Raw genomic sequence first — 19,969 nt, 5'->3', positions numbered from 1 at the left:
CTGAAGGAGCTATGCCTTTTCCATTCTTTCTGTGCCCCCTAATGTTCGGATATACTGGTAAAGTTACCAGGTTGTTAACTAGCTAGCTAATGAGGTAACATGACTTAAAAAAGTGTTAATGGCCTGCATCATGGTTTATGAATATAAAATGCGACCCGCCAATGGTGATGCATAAAGCTGCAGCGCCAATGCGCAGTAGAAGGAAAAAAACGTAGTGCAGGTAATGGGTCACAACTTTTGAACAGTAGGTTCTCTTAGTTATGGTGCGACCATCACTGTCACAAATCTGCGCTCACTTTTTCTCTAGGGCTCTGAGAAACAATGGTACCACGAAGCCTAATCATTACGACAATTACTATATGGCAGATTTTGTTCTACGCACAGCAATACACTGAGTGTACAAAACATTAGGAACACCTGCTCTTTCCATGACATAGACTGACCAGGTGAACCCAGGTGAAAGCTATGATCCCTTAGATGTCACCTGTTAAATCCACTTCAATCAGTGTAGACGAAGGGGAGGAGACAGGTTACAGAACTATTTTTAAGCCTTGAGACAATTGAGACATGGATTGTGTATCTGTGTGCCATTCAGAGGGTGAATGGGCCAGACAAAAGATTTAAGTGCCTTTCAACGGGTATGGTAGTAGGTACTAGGCGTATTGGTTTGAGTATGTCAAGAACTGCAACGCTGCTGGATTTTTTTACCCTCAACAGTTTCCTGTGTGTGTGTGTGTATCAAAAATGGTCTACCACCCAAAGGACATCCAGCCAACTTGACACAACTGTGGGAAGCATTGGAGTCAACATGTGCCAGCATCCCTGTGGAATGTTTGACACCTTGTAGAGTCCATGCCCCGACGAATGCATAAATCTGTCTTCCCTGTGGCTCAGTTGGTAAAAAAAAAAAAAATGTATGAAATGTATGTATTTACTACTGTAAGTCGCTCTGGATAAGAGCATCTGCTAAATGACTAAAATGTAATGTAAAATGAATTGAGGCTGTTCTGAGGGCAAAAGGGGGTGCAACTCAATATTAGGAAGGTGTTCCTAATGTTTTGTGCACTCAGTGTATATTTAGGAGCATATGCGACCAAAATGGTCACATTTCAGAGCCCTGATTGTGAGAAAATTGAGCAGATCAGGGTAGTATTGGAGTGTTGTGGAGGTTTGATACGGGTGCAGCATCACCTGTGAGAGGGGGCACTCCTTGGCCAGTGTGCTTTGGTTCATCTCCTTGAGAAGCTCCTTGAGGGCGTTCCTCACCGTAGCGTGGTTCCACTGCTCTGACGGAAGGTCCTCCAGCTTGGCAAAGCTACAGAACCATAGAAAAGGTCAGTCACTTCCTATTTCCTGTCCTGGGGCTGGTTGCATGTAGCCTGGCTAATCTATACTGAATGCTGTTTTCAGTCTGGTTTAACAAGGTTAGGTTGCACCAGCCTTGTGTAAGTTCATCACTGCATTATAGTGACTGAATTCTTGAAGTCATAACTATTTAGTCAATAACTAGGGAATTGGTCTGCACTGTCCTATCCAGATATTGTACTATCCCTCAAACCACCTATTTATTTTCCACAACTCACATCAGTCGCTAAGGGCAATACCAAAGATGTTTTTAACTAACCCAAGATAGACCACAGCCTGTTGTTTCCAATGGGAGCAAATTAATCATAGTGGGCAAAACAAGCAAGGAGGTGGGCAGATCCAAGCACGAGCTAGCGAGATCCTATTGGCACGTTCTAGCATGTTAGAGAACATATTCTCTGTGAAGTGAGAGTGTGCAATAACTAAATTTGCCCTTGCACTCCTTCTAAACAACGCCATTTAAAAAAAACTTTGGCAAGGTTTGGGGAACAGAAGATTATATTGAGATCAAATGTTTCTTTGATGAGAATTTTTGCAGAATGTCGGCCAAAATCCATCTTCTCCCACTGCCGGCCACTGGGCTTCCTCTCATCACCATATTTGGTGGAGAGTGGAAATGCCATACGGATGCTTCAGATTTATACATCCGGTGAATCATCTGGTCATTGTTCTATCTGTGGCAATACTATACATATCAGGCAATACCATCATCATGGAGACAGATGTAAACAAAGCTGGATGGTATGCGACAACACAATAAGGACCACAATCCAATTATCTGGAGTCTATCCATCTCTGTTTATCTGGCTATCAGGGCCATGTTCACTGATTCTTTGGAAAAGCGCAAGTTACTGACATGAAAGCCCTCCTGGAGAAAAAGGCAGATAATAAATCAATCTCTGGTGCTGGGATCTGGGCTGGCTGTCTCCTTGGATCGTTCCCAATTTAGATTTTAAACCTAATGCTCCACAACAGTAAACTGTTGAACTACAGAGGCCTATAGTGAAAATGTAGAAAATGCCAAGATGACATCAGTCACCCAAAGGAACTCTGTCTGATTTAATAACATTGAAATACTCTATTCCAACAGTTGGAATGTTGTAGTATCTCCAAAATCTATCTAAACAGTGGAAATACAAAGCCTTTCAATAAATTCTGTCACTGTAAGTTTATAGGCTGTGTAGCTAAAGCTATATTTGCCCACCGCATTTTCCTCCTCACCCCTCAACTGCAAGTAACACACGCACACGCACACACACGCACACACACACACACACACACACACACACACACACACACACACACACACACACACACACACACACACACACCTCTGTAGCTGAATGCGGAGGGTGACCATGTGATAGACGTCCAGCAACATATCAGCCACTGTGGCTTCAGGGGCATCTGATAGGAAGTGGATGGGCAGAGGGTTCCAACGACCCACCTTGATGATGCCTGAGAGAGAGAGAGAGAGAGAGAGAGAGAGAGAGAGAGAGAGACAGCGAGAGAGAAAGAGAGAGAGCGAGAGAGAGAGAGAGAGAGAGAGAGAGAGATGATTAGTGAGACACAAATAATATCAGCTCCCCCAGCTCAAAAACACACACAGTAATAGGGAGAGGTAAACTTAATTAACCCCCAACATCATTATATTGTTCCATGACATCATCACCACAGTACTTAACCCCTGGTAACACTGCCCAGAATAAAACCTCCATGAAATAGAGAGGATCAGAGAATATGTGCGTGTGCGCGTGCGTGCCAGCGTGTGTGTGTGTGTATGCGTGCGTGCGTGGGCAGTATGCTACTACAGAAAATATGGCTCTGCAGGGAGAACAAAGTGTTTGCAGTTCGGGGGTTGCTAACAACGTGCCAGTTGGCACATGACTCCCTATCTGTCCGTCTGTCTGAGTGTGTGAACATGTGGGTTTGCTGTCTGTGTTTGTGTTTACGTGCCCATGGATATCTGTCCAGGTGTGTGTGTGTGTGTGTGTGTGTGTGTGAAGGTCTCTCTGTCCCAGCAGACCAGTTCCTTTGAGGCTGCAAAGCAGATAGAGCCTTATCTATTAGAACCTTATCAACTATGGAAGAGACACCCAATGAGCTAGCCCCATTAACCACACACAGACACACACCGAGCAGAAGACGTCAACACAGCAGACAGACAAGACAAGACAGCGTATAGAAGCCTGGGCAACACGTCAACCCACTCAGTAATACCTGCAATAAAACAGGTCAATGGTTGTTTGATCAACCTAAATTGAACGCTGTAAAAGTGGCCCTCATTGTATGAGGGAGAGGTGGGATGGGTTGGGCTAGCAGGGTAATACGAGGTAACTATCCTATAGCACAGGTTTGTCAGGGTTGGGAGAGATCCCCCAACCCCTGCTGCCACTAATTGAGTGGTGCAGGCTTTTGTTACAGCCCAGCCTTAAAACACTAAAAAGTGCTGTATAATTCACCACTATATTGCCTCAGAGACAAAGAGTGTGTAATGTTGCTCATGGCTGTCATTAGTCACATTGAGAGTTGGAGCAGAGAATAAAGAGATACATTATGTCTGTATTTCTAATGTGTTTTCCTCTCCTCACTTACCACTACACTACACACTATGGTTCCCTGTAGTATGTGGGTGTTCTTTAGCTTTGTATGAAAGCCTTGCAAATAAATGTCCATCTACAACCCACGCCAATGATCTACAAACAGAGCTTAATGAGTGTGGAAAAAGGAGAAGGGGAATAACTGTGTAAGATGTGGACCTCTTAGGTATAAATAACAGAACAATAATACTGTAAACATGAACACACACAGGGCCTTCCCTGAGACTCTTGCTGACTGGAGCTGTGAAAAATAAACAATGCTAATCGCATTACTATCCTCTAAATCAGAGCCAGACGGGGCCTGATAGATATCTCACACACACACACACACACACACACACACACACACACACACACACACACACACACACACACACACACACACACACACACACACACACACACACACACACACACACACACACACACACACGTTGTGTGGGTGCACACAACCCAATCTAATAGTCAAACAGCTTCAGTGTCGTGCATCCAAAGAAGCAGTACTGTATTGCTTTAAAAAAACACAGACGTGTTGGAGACAATGGGACATTGCCCAACCATAACCCTGCAAACCACATTTACTTCCTATTCCTTCAACAATAGGTGTTAGTCTCTGTTGTGCCCTGCACTAAAGATGGGTTAAGTGATCCAATCCTTCACTCCCAGAGAGGAAGGCAAGGAACTCTGCTGTTTCTTCCACTACTAACTGTGTATCTGTGGATAGATATTTTGCCCAGATACTGAATTAGAGAGGAAAAGCTATGGAGACAGATGAAGACAATTTGTGTAGAACTGCCCTCCTTCATCCCCCTCCTCTCAGATCATTTCCCCTCTTCTCCCTCTGAGTGCTTTCTGTTTATATAGCTCGGTTAGCTTTGATTTGGGAGAGCTGATCTGTTTTCCTCATTGTGTGTCTCATTGCGCAGTGGAGGGTATAGGCTGGCTGGCTAGGGGGCCTGAGGACAGTGGAGTGTATAGGCTGGCTAGCTAGGGGGCCTGGGGACAGTGGAGGGTATAGGCTGGCTGGCTAGGGGGCCTGAGGACAGTGGAGTGTATAGGCTGGCTAGCTAGGGGGCCTGGGGACAGTGAAGGGTATAGGCCGGCTAGCTAGGGGGCCTGAGGACAGTGGAGGCTATAGGCTGGCTGGCTAGGGGGCCTGAGGACAGTGGAGGGTATATGCTGGCTAGCTAGGGAGCCTGAGGACAGTGGAGGGTATATGCTGGCTAGCTAGGGGGCCTGAGGACAGTGGAGGGTATATGCTGGCTAGCTAGGGGGCCTGGGGACAGTGGAGGGTATAGGCCGGCTAGCTAGGGGGCCTGGGGACAGTCTAGGGTATAGCCCGGCTAGCTAGGGGGCCTGGGGACAGTGGAGGGTATAAGTTGGCTGGCTAGGGGGCCTGGGGACAGTGGGGGGTATAGGTTGGCTGGCTAGAGGGCCTGAGGACAGTGGAGGATATATTTTTGCTAGCTATGGGGCCTGGGGACAGTGGAGGGTATAGGCCGGCTAGCTAGGGGGCCTGAGGACAGTGGAGATTATAGGCCGGCTAGCTAGGGGGCCTGAGGACAGTGGGGGGTATAGGTTGGCTGGCTAGGGAGCCTGGGGACAGTGGAGGCTATATGCTGGCTGGCTGGCTCGGGGCCCAGTGGAGGTTATAGGTTGGCTGGCTAGAGGGCCTGAGGACAGTGGAGGGTATATGCTGGCTGGCTAGGGGGCCTGGGGACAGTGGGGGGTATAGGCCAGCTGGCTAGGGACTTGGGAGCCTGGGGACAGTGGAGGGTATAGGCTGGCTGGCTAGGGGCCCTGGGGACAGTGGAGGGTATAGGTTGGCTGGCTAGGGACTAGGGGGCCTGGGGACAGTGGAGGGTATAGGTTGGCTGGCTGGGGACTAGGGAGCCTGGGGACAGTGGAGGGTATAGGCTGGCTGGCTAGGGGCCCTGGGGACAGTCGAGGGTATATGTTGGCTGGCTAGGGGCTAGGGGGCCTGGGGACAGTGGAGGGCTCAAGGTTGGCTGGCTAGGGGCCCTGGGGACAGTGGAGGGTATAGGCTGGCTGGCTAGGGGCCCTGGGGACAGTCGAGGGTATAGGTTGGCTGGCTAGGGGCTAGGGGCCCTGGGGACAGTGGAGGGTATATGCTGGCTGGCTAGGGGGCCTGGGGACAGTGGACGGTATATGCTCGCTGGCTAGGGGCCCTGGGGACAGTGGAGGGTATAGGTTGGCTGGCTAGGGGCTAGGGAGCCTGGGGACAGTGGAGGGTATAGGCTGGCTGGCTGGCTCGGGGCCCAGTGGAGGTTATAGGTTGGCTGGCTAGAGGGCCTGAGGACAGTGGAGGGTATATGCTGGCTGGCTAGGGGGCCTGGGGACAGTGGGGGGTATAGGCCAGCTGGCTAGGGACTTGGGAGCCTGGGGACAGTGGAGGGTATAGGCTGGCTGGCTAGGGGCCCTGGGGACAGTGGAGGGTATAGGTTGGCTGGCTAGGGACTAGGGGGCCTGGGGACAGTGGAGGGTATAGGTTGGCTGGCTGGGGACTAGGGAGCCTGGGGACAGTGGAGGGTATAGGCTGGCTGGCTAGGGGCCCTGGGGACAGTCGAGGGTATATGTTGGCTGGCTAGGGGCTAGGGGGCCTGGGGACAGTGGAGGGCTCAAGGTTGGCTGGCTAGGGGCCCTGGGGACAGTGGAGGGTGTAGGCTGGCTGGCTAGGGGCCCTGGGGACAGTCGAGGGTATAGGTTGGCTGGCTAGGGGCCCTGGGGACAGTGGAGGGTATATGCTGGCTGGCTAGGGGGCCTGGGGACAGTGGACGGTATATGCTCGCTGGCTAGGGGCCCTGGGGACAGTGGAGGGTATAGGTTGGCTGGCTAGGGGCTAGGGAGCCTGGGGACAGTGGAGGGTATAGGCTGGCTGGCTAGGGGCCCTGGGGACATTGGGAGGCACAGGCTGGCTACTACAGACTGGGTAGGGGGCCTGGGAACAGTGGAGGAAAGGGGGCTTGGTGGAGACCCAAGGCTCACACACAGAGCCACTATGACCCTATCACCCCCCAGCCAGAAGAGTCTACACAAAGGCCGTGAGCACCAACATGGGAAGCTCATAGGGGCATGTCAAATCTAGTATGAAATGAAAGATAAGAGTCTATCAAAAAATATTAAAGCATATATACATTATTCAACCATTTTCAATCCTAAATATTAGGAATAAGGGCATTTCCAGGCACGGAGCCGACATGGACAAGGATTTTTCAGGCTTAAGAATCCCTGAGTTAATTTCCTGCTATTGTACAAATTTGCTATGAGGCTGAGAGATAATTGTGCAGTTTCCTGTAATAATAAAAAAAATCATGGCTTATGACGTGTTCATATGCTATCTGGGGGGTCCGACCTTCGGGATGGCCCCCAAAGCTCGTCGGCCCCCGGCCTTGCGAGGGCTATGGGGATATGTGCTACGCCAGTGATCCCGGCTCTTACTGACAGCTACCCATGGGCCCCCTCTCTTTTAATTTACTGTAACCAGCATCCGTACCCACTGAACACCGACCGACCCCGGACGTTGAAAAGTAGTTTAAATTTTAACGTCCACAGACGTTGATTTGGTCCGGTCCAGACTAATCAAATGTGGTCTTGTTTGGGGGCAGATCTCATTAAAATAAATAGCCAATCTGTAGAATAATACCCAAATATTTCCACCTTTGTGTACCTATTTAGGATATATCCCCATGAAGAAAACAACATATTATTAATTTATGTATAGGACAGATCAGGGCCCCATGACCCTAACCATAACCTAATTCTGTTACCGGGTGCAAATCCACTTCACTTACTGTAGTTCAATAACCAAAATATAGATTTTAAAGTCAAGGTGTCATGTCATAGCTGGCACCCCATTCTCTCTGCAGACATCTTTGAATCTTAATTCGGAGTGGATATTTTTTGAAAATGTGGTCACAAAAAACAGGGATATTTTACCGAAATTCTGTTACCAAACTTTGCATCTGCACTGTTTTTGTCAAATTTTTTGTGTAAATTCTTAAATGTAGTCCTTGTGTATAGAGTTGCATGGTTTGTTAAACTTTGAAATCAATGTTTTTCTGTTTGCATTTTGAAGTGCACAAGTATGCATACACACGCATAGCAGTGGTGAATTCATTATTAATGAATCAGTTTTGGCCCCTTGTTATGTGGCCCCTGCTTCATGTCCATATTTTAATAGAAATCATTGTTACCATTTCCACATAAAAATTCCGCCTCCCAAAGACGTCCCTTCATGTGGCCAAGTGGTGGCTTGGCTTGTGCCAATATGTGCCCATCCACACAAACACACACAGGCTTGTCCTCTTTTCTTCTCCTTTTCTCTCTCTCTCTCTCTCTCTTGAAGGCGCTGCATGGTCAATCCGCAGTCTCCATTGGCCGTGCAGCGTTTACGGTGATATGGCCTCTGCAGAAGTCTGGACATTCATACTTTTTGCACTTTGCCGAGCAGCACCTCCGGGCCTCACCAACCATCAACCAATCATGTCAATGCGAGGTATACAGAGCCTTCCCCATTGTTATAACATTTGAAAGGCACCCAGCGATGCAGTACTGAGATCAATTTGGCCTCTGCGTGCCTCCGGACGCTTCACAATTGCGTCACACCATCCATACGGCGCCTCTGACCACATTTTGGGATCAAGCATAAATTGGCTCTTACACACACACACACACTCCGACAGACACACACACGTACTCACAGACACACAGAAACACGCATGTGCCTACACACGCACACACAGACACACACACAGCGACAGAATCACACACACACAGACACACAGACAGAGAGACACAGACAGTCAGTCAGACAGACACAGACAGAGAGAGAGACACACACACTGACCTATGGAACAAGGCTTAAGCGATGCAGCAGGCTAGCTGCACACGAAGGGCTCCTCATTCCAAGCTGGTTCCAGTTCTCGTACCCCCCCTCCCCCTCCCCCATGCCCCTGGCTACACCAGGGGAAACCCCACATGCATGACTCACACAGCCGTTCTACTTCATATCATCATAACCAAACCTAGTGCTCATATTCATCTGTCCATCTGGTAAGTGTATTTCTATTTGTATTTATTAGGGATCCCCATTAGCTGCGGCCAAGGCAGCAGCTACTCTTCCTGGGGTCCAAACACAAAGTGGACAATCAGTGAGGGTGAAGGAAGACATTCTGCCAATACTGTTATGTTCTGTAAGTCACCACAACACGTTTTATATATGACTGGAACAGGGATGTGTAACAGAGAACGAAGACGTTACCCCTAACCACTGATACAAGGTCAGATATTTATTTATGCTTCGAATGGTTAAGGTTAGGAGCCAGGTAATGATTCAACGTAATCTGATCCTAGATCTGTGGTTAGGGGCAATGTCTACCGAAACTGTGAGTGACAGGACTCATAATTCACATTAGGTCCAGAGTCGTCTGTACATCCACTAAACAAAACCAAACTCAAAACGTTTGTCCTGTATAGCTCTCTGACCCTGTAACGTGGCAGCAGAGCAACAATGTACTCTCCTCTCTGAGGCCTACAGCGTGGCTGGCCAACCGGCCACCGTTAATTGTCTGAAGCCTTAAAGTACAGGTCTGTCCCTTCCATTCTATAAAAGCCTTCAGACCCTTATAACTGAAATAAACAATATGCACCAGTTAATTACTAACTGGATCTAATTAAAGAAAGGCCGTGGTGCTGGGAGAGAATTTAAATACACCGCTGGGACACAAGTATGCAGGACACAATTCAAACAGGGAGAAAATAGCCCGGACTCTGTGTAATTTTGGTTGGTGACCGCAGAGGAAAAAATGTATAATTTAAGCCAGAAATTATTCATTTAACATAAACGCTTATTTTAAAAAACAAAAGTATTTTTGAGGAAGAGTAGGGAAGGGGGAGGGGGTTGTGTGTGTGTGTGTGTGTGTGTGTGTGTGTGTGTGTGTGTGTGTGTGTGTGTGTGTGTGTGTGTGTGTGTGTGTGTGTGTGTGTGTTTTTATGTCAGAGCATGCAACTGTGTGGGTGTGTGTATGTGTCATCTATGCGTACATGCAACTATCTTTTGGTTATGTATTCATTAAACTGTGTCTATGTGTATGTAAGTGTGTGTGTATGTGTGTGTGTGTGTGTGTGTGTGTGTGTGTGTGTGTGTGTGTGTGTGTGTGTGTGTGTGTGTGTGTGTGTGTGTGTGTGTGTGTGTGTGTGTGTGTGTGTGTGTGTGTGTGTGTGTGTGTAAGTGTGTGTAAGTGTGTGTGTGTGTGTGTGGGCGTGAAGAGCAGCTATATTATTTGTTGTCCTCCTCTACTTACTCAGCCTGACGATGTGTTGAACTGTGTGGCCATCATATACTGTCTATACTGTCTATACACACCCTCATATACTGTCTATACACACCATCATATACTGTCTATACTGTCTATACACACCCTCATATACTGTCTATACACACCATCATATACTGTCTATACACACCATCATATACTGTCTATACTGTCTATACACACCATCATATACTGTCTATACACACCATCATATACTGTCTATACTGTCTATACACACCCTCATATACTGTCTATACACACCATCATATACTGTCTATACACACCATCATATACTGTCTATACTGTCTATACACACCATCATATACTGTCTATACACACCATCATATACTGTCTATACTGTCTATACACACCATCATATACTGTCTATACTGTCTATACACACCCTCATATACTGTCTATACACACCATCATATACTGTCTATACACACCATCATATACTGTCTATACTGTCTATACACACCATCATATACTGTCTATACACACCATCATATACTGTCTATACTGTCTATACACACCATCATATACTGTCTATACTGTCTATACACACCATCATATACTGTCTATACTGTCTATACACACCCTCATATACTGTCTATACACACCATCATATACTGTCTATACACACCATCATATACTGTCTATACTGTCTATACACACCATCATATACTGTCTATACACACCATCATATACTGTCTATACACACCATCATATACTGTCTATACTGTCTATACACACCATCATATACTGTCTATACACACCATCATATACTGTCTATACTGTCTATACACACCATCATATACTGTCTATACACACCATCATATACTGTCTATACACCATCATATACTGTCTATACTGTCTATACACACCATCATATACTGTCTATACACACCATCATATACTGTCTATACACACCATCATATACTGTCTATACTGTCTATACACACCATCATATTCTGTCTATACACACCATCATATACTGTCTATACTGTCTATACACACCATCATATACTGTCTATACACACCATCATATACTGTCTATACTGTCTATACACACCATCATATTCTGTCTATACTGTCTATACACACCATCATATACTTTCCATACTTAGATTCCAGACTCTGAAATTGCTCATTCTGATATTTCTTAATTCCTTTATTTTTATTTTGTGGATTTGTGTGTATTGTTTTGTATTGTTCGGTATTACTGCACTGTTGGAGCTAGACGCATAAGCATCTAGCTGCACCTGCGATAACATCTGAAAAATGTGTATGCGACCAATCAAATTTGATTTGATTTGTGATGTCTGGTTTAGTCGACATGGCTTTGAACAGCCTGGATGTTTTTAGGAGGACTGTATTGATGTGGACAGGGGACCACTGTGACTGATGAGACAGACCTCCCCTGATACTTGGCATACACGGCTAGGCTACAACTACTAGCTGGTAATGACATTCTGCATGCTATGGCAAATGCTTTACTGTCCAGGCCAGTTAAGACTTTTTTAAAGAGATTTAATAGGAACAATATACACTGAGTGTACAAAACATTAGGAACACCTGCTCTTTCCATGACATAGACCGACCAGGTGAAAGCTATGATCCCTTATTGATGTCACCTGTTAAATCCACTTCAATCAGTATAGTGCCTTGAGACAATTGAGACATGGATTGTGTATGTGTGCCATTCAGAGGGTGAATTGGCAAGTCAAAAGATTGAAGTGCCTTTGAATGGGGTATAGTAGTAGGTGCCAGGTGCACAGGTTCGAGTGTGTCAAGAACTGCAACACTGCTGGGTTTTTCCTGCTCAACACTTTCCCATGTGTATCAAGAATGGTCCACCAGCCACTGTGGGATGCATTGGAGTCAACATGGGCCAGCATCCCTGTGGAATGCTTTCGCCACCTTGTAGAGTCCATGCCCCAAAGAATTGAGGCTGTTCTGAGGGCTAAAGTGGGTGCCACTCAATATTAGGAAGGTGTTCCTAATGTTTTGTACACTCAGTGTATGTGTACAATCCTAGTTGTAATTCTCAGGAATAGTCTGATTATTGATTGTTGTTGTTAAAACTATGACACCAAAAATGTATCAACAGACTAATAAAATAGTTAAATTCTGTCTAATTGCCTACAGTATCTATTATCTAAACAGTTCAAAGAATATCATAAAATGGAAAAAACTTCCCTTTGACCAACTGTGGCTTTGGGCGGAGACAGTGCTCACGTTCACCTCAGTGCCTTCAGACAATAAATACAGTAAAAAATATAGGTTGAATAGAAAATAAGAAATAATTGCTTACGGTTAGTTAAATGGCCTTATTCAGGGCTATACAACTCTGACCAATCTGAACAATGTCTTTAGAATTGTCAGAGTCATAATGAACAGGGGGGTTATACACCAAAAATCTGAGGGTGCACAAAAGTTGGAGAATTTTGAACACCTGAAACAGCTTTTCCTGCAATCTAGAGCCATAATCATTATGCTTAATTCTATGTAAAAAAATATGTACAGTATATCTAAGCATACCTCTTGACCTGTCTACATCCTCCTGATTGGTGGTTATTTTTATAAACTAAATATTCTTCTCTGCTCAAATCTGGGTAAAAGATTGAAAGGAATGTGAGTCTTATTCAGTACATTTAGTTTTAAAAAAATTATAGTAATTTGTACATGTAGGTAGGGGTAAAGTGACTATGCATAGATAATAAACAGCAAGGGGGGGGTCAATGTAAATAGTCCGGTTGGCCATTTAATTAATTGTTCAGCAGTCTTATGGCTTGGGGTTAGAAGCTGTTAAGGAGCCTTTTGGTCCCATTTGCCATGCGGTAGCAGAGAGAACAGTCTATGACTTGGGTGACTCATCTTCAAATAATATTTTTGCAGGAATCTCCTTGCGAATGATTTTGCAGAAGATTGTATCTCCGCCGGCCTGGGCAACCTGAGCTTTTGCTATCTCTTTGACAATTTTTGGGACCTTCCTCTGTTACCCCCTAGTATATAGGTCCTGGATGGCAGGAAGCTTGGCCCCGGTGATGTACTGGGCCGTACTCACTACCCTCTGTAGCACCTTACGGTCAGATGCCGAGCAGTTGCCATACCAGGCGGTTATGCAACCGGTCAGCTGTAGAACTTTGAGGATCTGGGGACCCATGCCAAATCTTTTCAGTCTTCTGAGGGGGAAAAGGTTTTGTCGTGCCCTCTTCACAACTGTCTTGGTGTGTTTGGACCATGATAGTTCGTTGGTGATGTTGACACCAAGGAACTTGAAACTCTTGACCCGCTCCACTACAGCCCCGTCGATGTTAATGGGGGCCTGTTCTATCGCCCTGCCTTTTCCTGTACTCCACGATCAGCTCCTTTGTCTTGCTCACATTGAGGGAGATGTTCCTCACTATAGGCTGTCTCATCGTTGTCGGTGATCAGGCCTAACACTGTTGTGTCGTCAGCAAACTTAATGATGGTGTTGGAGTCGTGCTTGGCCACTCAGTCGTGGGTGAACAGGGTGTTAAAGAGGGGACTAAGCACGCACCCCTAAGGGGCCCAAGTTTTGAGGATCAGCGTGGCACATGTGTTGTTGCCTACCCTTACCACCTGGGGGGGGGGGGGGGGGGGGGGGGCCCGTCAGGAAGTCCAGGATCCAGTTGCAAAGGGAGGTGTTTAGTCCCAGTATCCTTAGCTTAGTGATGAGATTTGTGGGCACTATGGTGTTGAACGCTGAGCTGTATGAACAGCATTCTCACATAGGTGTTCCTTTTGTCCAGGTGGGAAAGGGCAGTGTGGAGTGCAATTGAGATTGCGTCATCTGTGGATCTGTTGGGGCGGTATGCGAATTGGACTGGGTCTAGGGTTCCCGGGATGATGCTTTTGATGTGAGCCATGACTAGCCTTTCAAAGCATTTCATGGCTACCAACGTCAGTGCTACGGGGCGGTAATCATTTAGGCAGGTTACCTTTGCTTTCTTGGGCATAAGGACTATGGTGGTCTGCTTGAAACATGTAGGTATTACAGACTCGGTCAGGGAGAGGTTGAAAATGGCAGTGAAGACACTTGCCAGTTGGCCCGCGCATGCTTTGAGTACACGTCCTGGTAATCCATCTGGCCCAGCGGCTTTGTGAATGTTGACCTGTTTAAAGGTCTTGCTCACCTCGGCTACGGAGAGCGTGATCACACAGTCGTCTGGAACAGCTGGTGCTCTCATGCATGCTTCATTGTTGCTTGCCTCTAAGCGAGCATAAAAAGTAATTTAGCTCGTCTGGTAGCTAGCTATTCTAATTTGATTGATAGCCTGAAAGGGCTTTTTGGTAGCTAGTTATGAGGTTAGGCGATTGGGAACCTATCTGGGCTAGATAAATACCAACTTCATACAATTGCTAGGAGGCTAGTAGTATTATGAGTAACAACAACAACATTATCATTAAAAAAAGGACAAATCTGAGGGGGCATTTGCCCCTGTGCCACCCATGGGCATGACACCTCTGATAATGAATGTAGTATTTTCAGCCCAGGAGGAGTCATGTAGGGGACAGTAAGGGCGTAGGGGTACAGAGTACAATACAGTCTGTGGTTCAGGTGGTATGACAGAATAAAGCAGAGAGAAGAGAAAATAAGAGAAGAGGAGTTCATGTAGAGCATATGGGTACGGTGGGTACAGAGTACAGTGCAGTACAGTGTGTTTCGGGTAGTTTGGCAGAGAGGAAAGTGACGGAAAGCAGAGAAGAAAGGAGTTCATTCAGACAGTGATAAGGGTTGTTGACCTTGAGCCAGTAAACAGGGATTACCTGTGCAGTGCCAGTCTATCTGTTACGATGTGTGGGTGTACTGTATGAAGTGAGGTCTCTCACGTACGTCACACGACATGAGATTTGTCGGTTCAAACTATAAATTACGTGATATTTGAAATCAGAGCCTCTCCAGATGAGACATTACTTGTCTGGTGAACAAAGCTGGCGCCATGACAGTGATAATTTTAATGACTTATTTTGTTGTATAGCAATTATACTGCAATAAATACTACATACCAGCAACACAACAAAAAGTTGGTATTTTTCTGACACACAGGGGCGGCAGTTCAGTTATCGCCTACCAGCAGGAATAGCCCCTAAGAATCGAATTAACAAAAGGATAGAGTAATATGGGGTGTCTTCATACATGCCATTATTCACACGCCATTATTCACACACCATTTCAGTTTAAGTCAATGTATCTCAGTTGCCTGGTTGTGTCTATTGTTACCATATATCAACGTGAAGCAACTCCCTGCAGTTAGAATGTGCTGCATACTTTAGTGAACACAAGTAAACTTCACTGTCCTCCTGGAGATGACAACCATGTGTGCAACAATAAATTCCACCATTATTATGTTCCTCCCCTAGATCTCTCACACATAAACATTCCCACACAATAAAGCATGTGCATATACTTAGATACATTTAGTCACACACATAGTCTTTTTGCCTCTTGGAGGAACTAGACTCATTATTTTTCAACTCTTTGTTCTGTGTTTAATGAGTTTCTCAGACTGTCTGTTCTTTAGTTGTGTTTTTCAAACATTCTTTACTTAGTCCTACCCTGAGAGCACAAAACACCAGAACAGTCAGTGTATCGTCTGGATAGAGTCCCTCACAGTCAATTATTGCTATGTGCTCTATAACACTTTGTGTAGCTGGCCTTGTTCTAGATCGGTGTGTGAATTGGTCCTAGATCAGTTGGAATACAGCAGTGCCAAAGCTGGAACTCAGTACCAGTTCATCCGTTTAGAGCTGGTCTGTTGCGTTTACAGGTCATAAATCAGTTGAAAATACACCATGTTCCAAGGTGATAACTTTAAGTGTTAAGTAGGCCTACAGTATGGGACTGACGCTGTGCATTGCCAGATTGCAGTGGCGCTAACTCTGTACCAGGTGTGTGTATGTGGGAGAACTGTCTGCGTTTTCAGCTCTATTACTAACTGGCCCTAGATCAGTTATAGCTCTAACTCAGTACCAGGTAGAGTCTTTGTGGCTGGTGCTTCGTTGATATAGTAGTCTGACTGTGGGTCAGTGTGTAGGCTACAGTACTCACCATGGGCCTGAGCTGCTGAGCTGTGGGAGTACCCCAGGGCCAGCAGGGCAGTCTCCACCAGCTGGTTGAAGAGGATATCCTTCCTGACCAGGACAAACTCAGCATGCTCCTCTCTGTGTCCCTCCTTCCTCTCCACCTCCTCACGCTCTCGTTCACGCTGCATCCCTCCGTCAGGCCCTGCCTGCTCGACCACACAGAACACTGGGATCATCAGACCTAGAGGAGAGGAGAGGAGAGAGAGAGAGAGAGAGAGAGAGAGAGAGAGAGAGAGGAGAGGAGAGGAGAGGAGAGGAGAGGAGAGAGAGAGAGAGAGAGAGAGAGAGAGAGAGAGAGAGAGAGAGAGAGAGAAAAGAAAGACAGGGAAGGTAAAGAGAACTCTTATGCTAAGGTAAAATATTATATATTATATCTAGTTAGGTCTGCATGGAGTACTTTATATATATTATGTGAGAAGTTCATTTGAAATTTGCTGATATAAATGACCTGAAACAATCAATGGATCGTTTGAATGGCTGTTTATTCAGTTGTAGTATACTTTTGTCTCTTAAATCCTGACAGCGGCTAATCTAAAGGCAAGGATTTTCTTTAGATTAAAGGTGAAATAAAAATGGATATGCAAAGACATCATAAAAAGTTAGCAGAGAGAATCACCATTCAAAGTGTCAATATCAATTGATAAGCTTGAGACTGCTTAACTATCTAAGTTATTTAAATTGATTGAACTCCACAAGAGTACAGTTGGTGCCTTCTGGATCAAGCTATTGTGTCCATGATCAGTTCTTCCATCATTTAAAGTTACACAGAATTCAGTGGACATGCTATGCAAGTTTCAACGGCTCTGCTTTGGACGATTTATTGCAAGGCCTTGTAGATTATTTCTAATTTAACTATTCATTTCATGGATTAAGCTGGAGCGTGGTAAACGTTCCCAGTGTGATAATGGTCCACACAATGCCTACATACTTTTCTCTGTTATTGACTGTACGTTTGTTTATCCCGTGTGTAACTAACTCTGTGTTGTTGTTTTTGTCGCACTGCTTTGCTTTATCTTGGACAGGTCGCAGTTGTAAATGAGAACTTGTTCTCAACTGGCCTACCTGGTTAAATAAAGGTCAAATAAAATTTAAAAAAATGTAAAACTGTCCAGAGCCTTCTTTCACATCAGACCTGGCACCGTTACCTGCCCACAGGTCACCAACGTCGGTCGAGCAGTCACACAAACTGTCAAAGATTGCAATGAGTAGAGGCCAGGAGTTTTTCCTGAACACATCAGTTGACATCTAGGGCTCTTTCGCTCCCAGCATCCACGCATGATGTTCTTCGCCCCATATTCAGTATTGTTTCAACTGCTGTGGTTTTCTATGGATCCTCACCCTACTACAATAGTAATGTAGTGCACTGTAGAATGATAACCAGCGACTATTGCTAGTGTTTACAAGTTAACACAATAGTCAACATTTAAAATAAACTAATTCTCAATCTTTCATTATTGTATTTCTTATTTTTAGTACCACTCCCAAAATCCCACGCCACTATCAGATATCACTATCCTTTTGACTCACAGCAACCACATGATTCGTCCTACACCAATATCCCTCTTTTTCCTGAAAGGCTTTTGATTGTAGGCCACCTGTCGACTGGCAATTAATTAAGGCTCTCACAAGAAATGAGGGTCTGAGCATTAGGCAAACTCCCAGCACTAATTATAAGAGTAGAGCAATACCACACGCACACACACACAATGCAGCAGCACCATTAGAGCCTCTCTCCCTCTCGCTCTCTGTCTCTCTCTCCCTCTCTCTGTCTCTCTCTCTCCCTTGTTTTAATCAGTCAATTCCTATATTTCTATTTCCTCTCCATTAATCATCCCAGCTCCCAGTTCGATGGGCTCTTATGGAGTGAATTACACACTGGAGCTCTGTGCCAATTCAAGTAAGTGAATTTCCCCCAACAGGGAAATATAACTGTCAACACAGAGCAGCTCCAACCAGCTCTCTCTCTCTCTCTCTCTCTCTCTCTCTCTCTCTCTCTCTCTCTCTCTCGCCAAAACCTTTCTCTTTTCCCCCACTCTCTCTCTCTCCCTCCCCCTCTCCCTCTCTCTCTCTTGCTGTAACTCGTAGTTTCTCCCTGTGTCTATCACCCTCTCATTCCTTTCCTCCAGATCTTGTTAGTGGTGGGAATGTGAGGGAACGGACATGTGTAATACAGTATATACAGGAAATATATGCATGTGTGTGATCTATCTACTCGTCGCGGTATTTTGTGCATTCAAATTGCTAATTGATAAAACGCACTTGTGTTCGTTGTCCGTAGCTTATCCCTGCCCATACCATAACCCCACCACCACCATGGGGCATTCTGTTCACAATGTTGACTTCAGCAAACCACTCACCCACACAATGCCATACACAAGGTCTGCGGTAGTGAAGCCGTTTGGGCGTACTGCCAAATTCTCTAAAACAATGTTGGAGGCGGCTTATGGTAGAGAAATTAACTTTCAATTCTCTGCCAACAGCTCTGGTGGACATTCCTGCATTCGGCATGCCAGTTGCACGCTCCCTCAACACTTGAGACACCTGTGGCATTGTGTTGTGTGACAAAACGGCACATTTTAGAGTGGCCTTTTATTGTCCCCAGCACAAGGTGCACCTGTGTAATGACCATGCTGTGTAATCAGCTCCTTGATATACCACACCTGTCAGGTGGATGGATTATCTTGGCAAATGACAAATGCTCACTCACAGGAATGTAAACAAGGTTGTGCACAAAATCTGAGAGAAATAATATTTTATCTGTATTGAAATGTTCTGGGATCTTTTATCTCAGCTCATGAAACATGGGACCAACACTTTACGTGTTGCATTTATATTTCTGTTCAGTGTATAAATCTAGACATCTATTAGTGTACTCTAAAGCTGAATGTGTGTATACTGTGTGAGTGTTCATAGGCCTACAGTGTGTTTGTGTGAATGTGTTCAATATTACACACCTGAATGTGAGCGTGTTCCATAGAGCGTATATGCTGTATGTGACTGTGTGTGTGGCCCAGTCCTCATGGCTGGGCGGTGGTTTGGAGGAGACACATTGAGTTTCCTACCTTCAAAGACAACCCCTCATTAAGACTAACCATCCACTCCAGCTGCTGCCAGGGCAAAGGAAGAGAAGTACCATCTCTCTGTCTCCCTCTTTTTCCCACTACAGTATCACACTCATCTCCAAGTTTCCTGTCTCCTCTAATATTCTCTATTGTGTGTGTGTGTGTACTATATATTCTCACACATACATTAACAACCTCATGTACGCAGAGTGATCGATAACCTAGAGAGGAGTATAAATCAGCTTTATATAGCCCTACTTTATTCAACAACCTCAGTGCTATATAGTTCCCACGGCCCTCTTATGGAGTGCACTAGATCTACACAGCACAGCCTCGTATGGGATTGAATTGATCCAAACTCAGTGCTAAGGATTAGGCTTATTAAACAGTCCTATAAAATACTGCAATAGGCCTCGTGAACTCTAGCGTGCATGGCAATGTGAGGTATAACTGGGGCCAGGAGTGTGTCCAAAACCCTCGTTCTGGTCCTAGT

At 45.5% G+C, this 19,969-nt stretch overlaps 1 protein-coding gene across 6 annotated transcripts in view; it reads right to left on the bottom strand.

The window, feature by feature from the left end:
- Positions 1–19,969, bottom strand: part of LOC106586344 (DNA-binding protein SATB2) — a 72,196-nt gene that overhangs the window by 26,788 nt on the left and 25,439 nt on the right. For all 6 annotated transcript variants that reach the window (XM_082968978.1, XM_082968977.1, XM_082968982.1 and 3 more), the window contains 3 exons: positions 16,380–16,595; positions 2,697–2,823; positions 1,192–1,315 (listed from right to left, as the gene is read on the bottom strand). In XM_082968978.1, the coding sequence (XP_082825104.1) occupies positions 1,192–1,315; positions 2,697–2,823; positions 16,380–16,595 (467 nt within the window). The remainder of the gene's footprint in view (positions 1–1,191; positions 1,316–2,696; positions 2,824–16,379; positions 16,596–19,969) is intronic.

This window comes from Salmo salar, chromosome 25, assembly GCF_965601325.2.
Source record: "Salmo salar chromosome 25, fSalSal1, whole genome shotgun sequence".
NCBI lineage: Eukaryota > Metazoa > Chordata > Actinopteri > Salmoniformes > Salmonidae > Salmo > Salmo salar.
This window is presented reverse-complemented; position numbering and strand designations above follow the sequence as displayed.